Raw genomic sequence first — 12,675 nt, forward strand, 5'->3', positions numbered from 1 at the left:
CCTAAGCAGTAGAATTTCTTTTCAGAACTTCTGCTTGATAACAGCGATTGTGAAAGGATTATTAAAGCTCCTTTAGCACTTCACTTTTATTTTCATCAAATGAAATTTAAATAGTCTATTCCTTTTCAGCTCTTCTTAAAAAAAAAAGTCCTTCAGAGACCATATTTCTGGTATTCCTGTTGGGAAATTACAAGAAAGAAGTGGGGAAAATTATGTCTTTTTTTTCTCATCACTTAAATTGACAAGCTTCTTCTAAACATCTTTTACCAATAGACTACAAGTAGTAGCCATTAGAATCCTCAAGCCATTTGAAAATTGAAATGAAAACATGCATCTTAAATACATTTTACTGAATACATACTGTGACTCAGGCACTGTGCTTGGTGCTAAGGATACATAAAGAAATTTTATGCTTCAAGGTGTTTTCAGTCTAGTTTGGTATAGAGGGTAGTGGACAGTATTAGAAGTCTGGAGTAAGACTGCCTGTGTTCAAATCCCAGCTCCACAGCTTAGTAGCTTGTTAACCTTGGGCACCTTATTTAACTGGTATTTTCAGTTTTTATAAAATAAAGCTAATAATAGACTTACCTTGTTGGATTGTTAAAAAAGGTATTGGCTAAAAATAAATTGGAACAGTGCCTGCTACAAAGTAAGCACTCCACATGCTAGCTACTGCTATTATTTTTAGAAGCAGTAGTAGTTTTTGTTGTAATTATAATAGTATTCCCTCTTAGTGTTCTTCTCTCGTGACTTATTAAAGAGAACAGTAATAGACATACCAGCATCTTATACAGAAATATAATTTAGAATAAAATAAATTCTTTCTGAAAATAAAAATTCCACAGGGCCATACTCAGCAAGTGGAACAAGAACGTTTCCTGACATTTAATGATATTTTCCATTAGTGTTAAATACCATATTAACACTTCTGTGCTACTTGGTAATCCAGTAAGATTCACCCAGTTCTTCATCCTGTAAGAGTAGTAAACCTCCAGAGGAGGCGCCTGACACATGGTAGGGTCTCAGTAACTATTTGCTAAATCAATAACTGGTTAGTTTTCTTCAGTCACCAGTGTTTTTATCGGGGGCTGAAATCATGCCTGCTACATGTGCTGGTACTGATGAAAAGTGTATTGGTTACTAATACATGGCTATAACATACCTTGGCAAAACTGGATATTCATATTTAAGACAACATCATATTTCACGAAGGATTTATATGAGCAGCACGTGCTGGAAAAACCGTATTCTTTCTGACCATGTAAAATTAAAAGAGCAACTACAGAGTTTTGAAAGCCTCAGAAGTAGAGATAGGACTTGAAGAAAAGAAAGTTTTAAAAATGCTACTACAACAGTACTTCACATATTGTCACATTTGATATTTAACTTTTTCCATTGTCTTACCCATTTCTTGTAATATGATTTCAGGTTCATCTCTCTGGAGATGTTTCTGTGGTCCTGGGAAGAGACAATGAGACACATTGGATTTTACTTAATTATTTTAATCATCTTTTTACTGCTTTCAGTATGTGTGTGTATGTTGTGTGTAAATAAAGTAAAACCTCAGGAGTGAGATAGGGAAGGCTTAATTGTTTTTTCTTCTGACATCTCCACTTGAACCTCTGCAACAGACAGCTTTTTCTAGTGGAGGCTTGTTGGTATAATGAAATGAGTGTGGACTCACCCATGATTTCGTGAAAACCAAATTCAGATTCCCCCACTTGCTAGCAAGTTATATAACGTCTAAACTTGTAAAATTGAGTAGCAGCATCTTAGAGTTGAGAAGGTTAATTGAAACAGTATTGTTCATTCACACTTTTTTTTTAAACCTTGTAGAGAAACTTAACAGCATAAGATCGATTGCTACTATTACCATTTTTTCAATAGTTGACTCAGTGACCGACAGCAGTTTAGGGTCACATTGTTGGAAACTCAGTATATATTTCCCAGTTGTTGGTGCTTTTATAGAATGTATGCCTATTAAGAATCAGTATTGGTAGGAATAATCTCTTAACAGACAGTAATTTTGAAGAGTAAATAAATCAAACTATTTTAATGATTATCTCTAATTCTGGGTGATCTGGGTGAACGCTCCTGTGTCCTAGTGACATGGTTTTATTCTCATAAACTAAAGATTACTTCAAGATGCAACCACTCATACTCCGAAAAATGGCTTTAGATCATTTACCAAAATCATAGTTTTTGGCAGTTATCATCCTGTGTCTGTCTTACTTTATAATCTAATGCTATAAAGTATTAGTAGGGCCAGTTAATTCATAAGCCTTTATTTGTACAGTATCTTCTTAGGGTTTCTTTAAATGTTGCCACCTTGCAGATTATTGGTTATTATGTATAAACCTTTCTAGTATGTTGGAATACTTAACTAGAAGAAAATATTTCTTGTGCAATAGAATCTCTTTGCATTGGCTGGTGACGAAGAACCAGAGGTACGGAAAAATGTGTGCCGGGCACTTGTGATGTTGCTTGAAGTTCGAATGGATCGCCTGCTTCCTCACATGCATAATATAGTTGAGGTAATACAAGCAATTTAAAGGCTTTCTCCTCATCTTCGCCTCAAGAAAAATATTGGGCACAAAACGTATAGTGTGAAGCCACTGTCTTCCAAGTTATTTGTCACATTTGTTGCGGGGGGGACTATAAAAATTAGTTATCATCTTAAAGTTAAAAATTATCTTTATGGCAATCTTTCTTTCATGAGATATAAGATGTTATAGAGGGGAACGTTGTTTAAAGGAGTAGATAGCTTTTAACCAGTGTAACTAAGAAATATTTAGGTTATTTGTATTTATTAGATATGGGTTAGGCCAATAAAACTATAGTACTTAAAAGAGTTTGTTTTTGACCCGTTAACTGGTAAATTGATCTGATCAACTTTTGATTTATGGTAACAGTGGTAACAATTTCTGAATAGAAAATACGTAACCATTATAGTGAGTTCTAGCAGACCATTTAGATTTTTTTTTTTTTTTTTTTTTTTTTTTAACTGCGCCACCAGGGAAGCCCCCATTTAGATTTTAAAAGGCTCTCTTTCAGTCCTTATGTGATTAAAATAATTTTACTAGGATATTGTAAGTATGTTGAGCATAGATAGTTGTAATTAAAGGAAGGAATACATAATAACATATAATTATTATTAGGACAGAGTAATTTGTTGGGCAATACTCATTATTGCTACAGTCATACCTGGTTTCCATATTGCTGAATACAGTTGTACTTAAAGGATGGCATCTAAGACCAGTTAGAAGAAGGCTAGCATTCATGATGTTCAGTAACTCCCTTTCTAAAACATTAGGAAAGATAGTTGTAGTGATAAGGATATGTAGCAGCAAAAGATGGGGATAAATTACTTTCTCTCTGATAAAGATATTCTCTCTGTAAAGTGTTTAGAAGAATCAGGTGGGGTTGGTTGAGAGTTTAGTGAGAGTTTGGGGTTAACCAGAAAGTTAAGAAAGACATATAATCATTTGCCATGTCACAGCTGGGGAACCTAATTTACAAGGCTACAGTTCTTTCTTCAGCAATACCCAGCATAGTAGTAGAACATGGTAGGGGCTAGCCTGTCACAGCAGTTGTGTTGCTGTATTTTGACGTGTGAGATGTTTCATTCAAGAATTCATCACTTGACCCCAGATTCAGTCCCAGGTACATTGGGAATTCATGCCTTTGATTATGTTTATTTTGTTTTTGCATGTAAGGTTTTTTTTGCGGGGGGTGGGGGGGGGGCTGGTGGCCATGCTGTGCACCTTGCGGAATCTTAGTTTCCTGACCAGGGATCGAGCCCAGGGCCCTGGCAGTGAGAGCGCCAAGTCCTAACCACTGGGCTGCAGGGAATTCCTGGGATGTTAGATTTTTAAAAGAAGGGTAGATTTGAAGATCAGAAATGTACCTCCAACTTAAGAGGGAATTTGGCTTGGTATGTTCAAAGGACATGAAGGACATGATAAACCTATTTTGTTGGCAACTAGAAATTATATAGTTGACAAAGAAATGCCACAACTTTTTTCCAAATTAAAAAAAAATTAATTTTTGTAATTGTATAATATCTATATATCTTTTTAAATATGTGGAAGTATATACAGTTGACCCTTGAACAACACAGGTTTGAACTTCATGGGTCTACTCATAGCCAGATTTCTTAGTACTGCAGTACTACACAACCCAAAATTGGTTGAATCTGCAGATGAGGAACTGGATACAGAGGAACCGTATATATAGAAGGTTGGCTATAAGTTATAGGTGGATTTTTGACTGCTTGGAGGGTTGGCATGCCAACCTCACTGTTCAAGGGGTAATTGTAATTGTAAGAGACAGCTTGAGTGGTTATGTTATAAAAATGATTGTCCATTTTATGAACGGTTTAATGGTGGTTTTTTTTTTTTTTTTTTGGTACGCGGGCCTCTCACTGTTGTGGCCTCTCCTGTTGTGGAGCACAGGCTCCGGACGCACAGGCTCAGCGGCCACGGCTCACGGGCCCAGCCGCTCCGCGGCATGCGGGATCTTCCCAGACCGGGGCACGAACCCGTCTCCCCTGCATTGGCAGGCGGACTCTCAACCACCGCGCCACCAGGGAAGCCCCTTAATGGTGTTTTTTATTTTGATGCATCTATGAAGACAATGTTTGAATATTAATACTTTTTAAAAATCTCAGTGGTTTCATGAAACAGTATGCGCCTATATAGAAGCAGATAAATATGAATTGGACACTTTACATTAGGCAACACTCTAAAGCAGTAGTTCTTAAGTTTGGCTGCTTTTCAGAATTGATTAGGAAGCTTTTTTTAAAAAATCCAAAGCCTAAGTCGAGAACCACTGTAAAAGTGTAAGACCCATAACAAAGGACCGTTAACTTGTTGAAATTAGATTAGGTTTCTTTTAATTGTATGATTTAAACTGATTAATACTAAGCCTCCTTTGTTTACAGTACATGCTGCAGAGGACCCAAGATCAAGATGAAAATGTGGCTTTAGAAGCCTGTGAATTTTGGCTCACTTTGGCTGAGCAACCAATATGCAAAGATGTACTCATAAGGCATCTTCCCAAGTAAGTGTTCCTTCTTACAAATACTCCCTTGTTGTTAAATTTAGCAGTGATTCCTCATTTTCATATTTTTAGGTTACATTCTTATGCCATCAGGTAATGAAGTTCTAAAGAAGTAAGACTTAATTTTACCGATGCTATAAGTAAAGACGTTTTTAAAGAAGCAGTTACTTTTGTTTTCTAAATTACATGAGGGTGGTTTATGCTGAATTATAACTAATTTTGGATAATCCATGGCACAATTTTTTATAATCTTATAATTTGACTATGGGGTCTCATGGATTTCCTACTAGTTGTGATGCTATGCAATTTTTGGTTAATCTATTGTTACGCCTATTTTTAACCCAGTGAATGCTGTTAAATCAGTTATTTTTTTTAATATATCTTTTCCAGTTTTATTGAGATAAGTTGAATTTGATATAAAACAGCATATTAGTTTTAGGTGTACAACATAATGATTTCATATATTAAAGTCAGTTACTTTAAAAAGTAATGCTCATGTTCTTTTGAAAATAAAGAAGATACAGGCTCATAAAAGAAAATTAACATGTAGAAAACTTAAAATGTCTTGGATTTCCACTCCCTTGAGTCATCACTGTTAGTATTTTTGGTGTGTTGTCTTTTAATGTTTTTCTTTGTGTTAGTACCATATACCAAATGTGATATATTCAGAGTGTTTTGGGAAGAAATAAATTTGGTAGTATGTACGTGGCATCTGGCTATAGTTGATGCTTAAATATTTGATTTTACTATTTTGTGGTTGGCTCTTTTCAGTTATTGTAAGTTGTGCGCTTTCCTCCATGTCATTAGTCTTTAAACTTTCAGTACTGTTCCATCATGGTGTGTGTACCATATATATATAATCGACTTTTCTTCTTTTGTTGAATGTTTAGTTGTTTGCCCTTTTTATTTTAAACTCATAAATAATCCTGGACTGAGCATCTTTCTTTGTCCATAAGTAGTGATTTCTTTCAAGTAGAGTTCTTAGAAGTGATTTTTACCAAGGTCAAAGGGCCTGAGCATTTTAAAGCATCTTCATAAATATTCCACATAGTTCTCTAGGGAAGTTATACCAGTTTACACCCCACCAGCAGGGTCCCATCTTGTCACAACTTTTGCAATCCATTAATCATAATTTTTCCAGTCTTAGCCCTCTGGATGAGCAAAAAACAAAACCGTTTGTTTTAAAATGTTGTTGTATTAGTGGAGTCACATTTTTTTCAGAAGTTAGGGTACTTGGATATTCTTATTTTCATGTAGTCAGTTAAGTTCCTTTTCTTTTCCAATAAATTCTTTCCCTACCGAGAAAACAAAGCCACCTATGTCTTATTCCAGTCAATCTAGAATTTATTTGGGAGTAGAGTACAAGGTGATATGCTAAATGGATTTTTCCCCCCTTAGGAAATTCATATATTAATTATTCTCTTCTCCCTGATTTGTGATTCCAGTTTTATGATATGCTTGTTTCTTACCATAGGATCATATAATCCTAAAAGTTACATAAACAGACATTCTTATAAAACTGAAGAGATTTTATTAATGAAAACCTAAGCTGTAACATTAGGAGATGATACGAGCAGTTATAGGTTGGTGGTCTCTTTCATTACCCTAATAAAATCTAAACATTGGTAAGCAACCAAGAACTTGGTAGCAGGCTAAAAGATCAGCAATTCCCATTTAGTTGTGTGCTATGTGCGAACATTAAACAACCCATTCCAGTGATAAATGGATTTGATTTATATGTCTTCCAAACCACTGGTTTGGGAACTATTTTTAGATTAAACAAGACTGCTTTTATTTTTGGTTCAAATAGTGTATTGTGAGGATGGGAAAATATCAACATCAGTCTGATCCGGAGATTAAAAACACAGTAAAAGAACTGTTTTTCCTAGATCTGTTAACCAGATTCTTGTTTAGTATGAGCAAAAAATGTTTGCTGAGGAATCAAAATTGTTAATGTGATGAGATCTTTCTTATTAAAATGAATTCACATAGAAAGCATTAAGGCAATAAAGAGTAAGGTTAAATTCTTTTATCTTTCTGGGCTGTGTCGTGTATTCTTGTTTTTCCTTTTCCTTTTTCTGTTTTTTTTTTTTTTTTTTAGCCAGTACTATGCTCTATTGATTATTGAACATTTGCTAATATGTTTTGTTATCTGGTAGAATGGGTCTTCTTTTCTTTCCCTGAATTATTTTTTTTCCACCTTTATTCTTGTACATTAATATCTCCTGGGGCGTATTTATGAATTAATCCATGTAAAACAACTAACCCAGTGCTTGGCATATACTTAAGTACTCAGTAAACATTCATTGTTGGTATTAACATCATTGGCTTTCCATGATGTTGCATTAAAATTCTCTTCTTGGTTTCTACATGAGGCTTCAGGAGAAAGCTTCTTAAGAGTTAGATTTGTTAAAAAGTAATGATCTGCTTTGTATGATTGGAATTTGTCAGACACATGCCATATTGCCACGTGGTCACAGTTAACTCCAATATCTCTTTCCTACCTCACTTTTTGACTTTCCCCACCTTATCAGTCCCCTATTTCCTACACATCATCTTATTCTTTCTCTATCTGGCACAGATATCATGATCCACAAATCAACAGTACTGACCATAAACCTCCAGCTGCCCCCTGCTCTGGAGTAATTGAACTGTCTTTGCTACTTCTTAAATACTGTTGGGAAAAGTTACACTGCCAGGAGGATTGGTGGCTATAGAAATCCATGGTCTTCAACATCAAGTGGACCCTTCATACCATCTGCCAATTTTTCCTGTTCCAGATCAGCTTTTATCTTCCATTCACCAGAGCAACTATTTGATACCTTTATCACTCTTCTGAAGTTCTCTTCATTCAATTTGAGCACTTCTGCTTTGTAGGGAAAACAGGTGACCCTTCACGTTTTCCCCAGAACTTATAGATACATTTTCATGTGATTATCTTCTTCCTAACCAGGCTTTCTATTTATGGTCTTGGATAGCATGGTTTTTTTCTTATCCTTAAGGACCTCACTCTATCAAATAGATAAATTCTCTCTTTAAACTTTTCCCTCTCTGCTGCCTTAACTTTTTAGCTTGCTGCAGTTTCTTTCATCTTAAAAAGATTCAAAGAATAGATGGGGCTCACTGTCTTTACTTCTTTACCTCACCTCAGGTGAACTCTTCAATATTTTATGGTCTGCCATCCATCCTCATCATTTTCGTGAAATTATTGACAAATATCATAAATTATTTTAACTGTTGGTGATCCAAATGGACTTGGTTCTCTTGCAAGATCCCTGTAGCTTACACAGTATGGTTCTGTGTGTTATAATTTTATTTAGTTATGGTATACTAGCTACAGTGTTGAATTACTACCGTTAATCTATTTTAGAATTTAGAAGGACTTTGAACATGAAAGTTTGGGTCGCTCATATTTTCCTTTTTACAAATTTGAAATCCCACTGCTTCCTTTTTACTGTTAGTATTCCTTTGGTTAATGAGGGCTTGCAAAATTACCTCATTGAAAGTAGAGGTGTGCTTAACATTGGTTTCATACATATTTATTTAGTGTGTCTTAAAGCATGTGACTATTTGAAGTAAAGTCACAGCAAACACTGAGGACATTAATGTGGACAGAGATTTTTACATCTGGGGTAAAGAAAGGAAACTTAACATTTATGGCCTTGTGGAAATAATATTACCTCTCTGAGCTTTAGTTACTCGTTTGTAAAATAGGGATCATGATACTTTTCTCACTAGGTTATTAAGAAGGTGCTTTATTAATAACCCCACAGCTGGTACTCATGAGTATGAGTTTCTTTTGCCTATTCACACTTTTTCCATGCCCCCCAGAACAATGAAAGGTAGAATTTGGAAGCAGTGGACTGTGGACATTGTAACGTGTTTCCAAAGTATTCTCTCACACCTTTTGTCCTCAGTAGACTCATTTCAGTGTGTATGATTGGATAGTGAGGAAACAAACCAAAGTTTAAGAAAGCTGTCCAAGATAAAACCATCATATCTACAGAAGGAACTGAAATCAGTATTTTGACCTTTACTTAACATGTTTTGATATATATTTTTTTAACTAGTCATCATAAATATTTCAGTATACCTGGAATTCCATGTTTACAGACATTATGGTTCCCTTTTGGTGACAACATAATACTTCAGATTAGATATAATATTCTGATTTATTTAACTATTTTCTTATTGGAAGTTTAAGTTCTTAATGTCTTAAGAAGTTAGAATTTAAATTTCCAAACTTTTTATCAGACTATGATAACCTTGTCGGTAGAGCTCTTTTTTTCCTTTTTGATTTATTTCTTTTGGATTAATTCCTTTAAGTTTACTGCTTTTATATTTTAAACACTGTCATCTCTTTTATTAAAAGGAATACAAATACTGAATGTAGGCTTATTGTAAAAATGTCACACCATTTAGAAATAAAGTAGAAGATGGATACCGTCCCTTTTTAGCCCACTCACCTCTCTGAAGACAGCAGTTTATTGTATAGCCTTCCTAGATAGTCTGTGTATATAAGTTATTGTATAGGTAATTAATTTTTTTAATAATTTTTATTGGAGTATAGTTGATTTACAATGTTGTGTTAAGTATCAGATGTACAGCAAGTGAATCAGTTATATATATATATATATATGCACACATATACATATTTATTTACACACACACACATATCCACTCTTTTTTAGATTCTTTTCCAATGTAGGCCATTACAGAGTATTTACTAAGTAGAGTTCCCTGTGCTATACAGTAGGTCCTTATTAGTTATCTATTTTATATATAATAGTGTGTATATGTCTATCCCAATCTTCCAATTTATCCCTGTCCCCCTTTCTCCCTGGGAACCATAAGTTTGTTTTCTACATCCCTGACTCTTTCTGTTTTGTCAATAAGTTCCTATGTACCCTTTTTTTAAGTCTCCGTATATAAGTGATATCATATGATATTTGTCTTTGGCTGACTTCACTCAATATAACAGTCTCTAGGTCCATCCATGTTGCTGCAAATGGCATTATTTCATTCTTTTTTATGGCTGAGTAATATTCCATTGTATATATGTACCACATCTTCCTTATCCATTCCTCTGTTGATGGACATTTAGGCTCCTTCCACATCCTGGCTATTGTAAATAGTGCAGTGAACATTGGGGTGCGTGTATCTTTTCGAATTATGGTTTTCTCCAGATATATGCCCAGGAGTGGAATTGCTGTATCATATGGTAGCTCTATTTTTGTTTTTTAAGGAAACTCCATACTCTTCTCCATAGTGGTTGTACCAGTTTACATTCCCACCAACAGTGTAGGAGGGTTCCCTTTTCTCCACACTCTCTCCAGCATTTATTGTTTGTAGATTTTTTGATGATGGCCATTTCTGACTGGTGTGAGGTGATACCTCATTGTAGTTCTGATTTGCATTTCTCTGATTATTAGTGATGTTGAGTATCTTTTTATGTGCTTTTTGGCCAGCTGTATGTCTTCTTTGGAGAAATGTCTGTTTAGATCTGCCCATTTTTGGATTGGGTTGTTTGTTTTTTTGATATTGAGCTGCATGAGCCGTTTGTAAATTTTGGAGATTAATCCCTTGTTGGTTGCTTCGTTTGCAAATACTTTCCCCCATTCTGGGGGTTGTCTTTTTTTGTTTATGCTGTCCTTTGCTGTACAAAGGCTTTTTAAAGTTTAATTAGATCCCTTTTGTTTTTGTTTTTAATTTCATTACTCTAGGAGGTGGATCAAAAGAGTCTTGCTGCAATTTATGTCATAGAGCGTTCTGCCTGTATTTTCCTCTTAAGAGTTTTATAGTGTCTGGCTTTACATTTAGGTCTTTAATCCATTTTGTGTTTACTTTTGTGTATGGTGTTAGGGAGTGTTCTAATTTCAGTCTTTTACATGTAGCTGTCCAGTTCTCCCAGCACCCCTTATTGAAGAGAGTATCTTTTCTCCATTGTATATTCTTACCTCCTTTGTCATGAATTAGGTGACCATAGGTGTGTGGTTTTATCTCTGGACTTTCTATCCTGTTCCTTTGATTTATTTTCCTGTATTTGTGCCAGTACCATACTGTTTTTATTACTGTAGCATTGTAGCATAGTCTGAAGTCAGAGAGCGTGATTCCTCCAGCTCCATTTTTCTTTTCTCAAGATTGCTTTGGCTGTTTGGGGTCTTTTGTGTTTCTATACGAATTGTAAAAGTGTTCATTCTAGTTCTGTGAAAAATGTTATTGGTAATTTGATAGGGACTGCATTGAATCTGTAGATTGCTTTGGATAGTATAGTCATTTTGACACTAGTGATTCTTCCAGTCCAAGAACATGGTATATATATCTCTCCATCTGTTTGTGTCATCTTTGATTTCTTTCATCTGTATCTTAATAGTTTTCTGAGTACAGGTCTTTTGCCTCCTTAGGTAGGTTTATTGCTAGGTATTTTATTCTTTTTGATGCGATGGTAAATGGGATTGTTTGCTTAATTTCTCTTTCTGATCTTTCACTGTTAGTGTATAGGAATGCAGGAGAGCTCTGTGTATTAATTTTGTATACTGCAACTTTACTCAGATTCATTGATGAGCTCTAGTAGTTTTCTAGTAGTAGCATCTTTAGGATTTTCTATGTAGAGTGTCATGTCGTCTGCAAACAGTGACAGCTTTACTTCTTTTCCAATTTGGATTCCTTTATTTTTTTTTTCTTCTCTGATTGCTGTGGCTAGGAATCTCTCATTATTTTTATCTTAAATGGAAATGTGCTTTATGTGTTTTACACGTAGAGGGCATTTGTTTTTTTCAACTTTACTTAATTTGTTTGTTTGTTTGTTTTTGGCCGTGCTGCATCGAAAAATAAGATCCTTGCAGGATCTTAGTTCCCCGACCAGGGATTGAACACTGCAGGGCCCTAGCAGTGAAAGTGCAGAGTTGTAACTGCTGAACTGCCAGGGAATTCCCAACTGTAATTTATTTTTAACCAAGCCCTTAATGATGGACATTTAGATTGTTTCCATTGTTCTTGTTCTTGCATCAGGGAACATTGGTCTTTAAAAATTGGGAATATGCGTTCATATATTTGGGATAAATTCTTAGGGGAAAAATTGAAAAAAAATTATTGTTTTTATTTCTAAGCACTCTTGATAAGCTATCTTATCCCCACTAAGATTCCATCCAGTAGATCCCATGCATGAGTATTTAAAAGGCCTGAGATATATATTGGGAGTATTCATCATTTGAGAAGGGCAGACAAAGAACATGCTATAAGGCAATATTTGCAGTGGTGGTTGTTGTATTGGTATTATTAGTATTCATGAGGTTGTTAAGACTTCGAGATCGTTAGATCTTTGTTTCACAAATTCATTTCTTTATAGGTTGATTCCTGTGTTAGTGAATGGCATGAAGTACTCAGATATAGATATCATCCTACTTAAGGTAAGGAAACTATTTCCTGATGAATAGGGAAGATTATTTTTATTGACTTAGTAGATCTTTGGATTTGACTAACAGAACATTTATTTAGAGTAGGCTCTATGTAAATAGGCTTTCTGTTATATAGTATGCTACGGAGTTCAAAGATAATGAATTTGGGTGGTAATAGATTCTAGCTTAATTGGAACTAACTAGGCAGTGACACTAA

The 12,675-nt window shown here is 34.9% G+C and overlaps 1 protein-coding gene across 3 annotated transcripts in view; it reads left to right on the plus strand.

Annotated features, from left to right (window-relative positions):
• The window catches only part of TNPO1 (transportin 1), a 90,319-nt gene that overhangs the window by 47,747 nt on the left and 29,897 nt on the right, over window positions 1-12,675 (plus strand). For all 3 annotated transcript variants that reach the window (XM_024732772.1, XM_024732773.1, XM_024732774.1), the window contains exons 8-10: window positions 2,412-2,534; window positions 4,943-5,061; window positions 12,410-12,470. In XM_024732772.1, coding sequence (XP_024588540.1) covers window positions 2,412-2,534; window positions 4,943-5,061; window positions 12,410-12,470 — 303 coding nt within the window. The remainder of the gene's footprint in view (window positions 1-2,411; window positions 2,535-4,942; window positions 5,062-12,409; window positions 12,471-12,675) is intronic.

This window comes from Neophocaena asiaeorientalis, unplaced genomic scaffold, assembly GCF_003031525.2.
Source record: "Neophocaena asiaeorientalis asiaeorientalis breed wild unplaced genomic scaffold, Neophocaena_asiaeorientalis_V1.1 scaffold515, whole genome shotgun sequence".
Taxonomy (NCBI): Eukaryota; Metazoa; Chordata; class Mammalia; order Artiodactyla; family Phocoenidae; genus Neophocaena; species Neophocaena asiaeorientalis.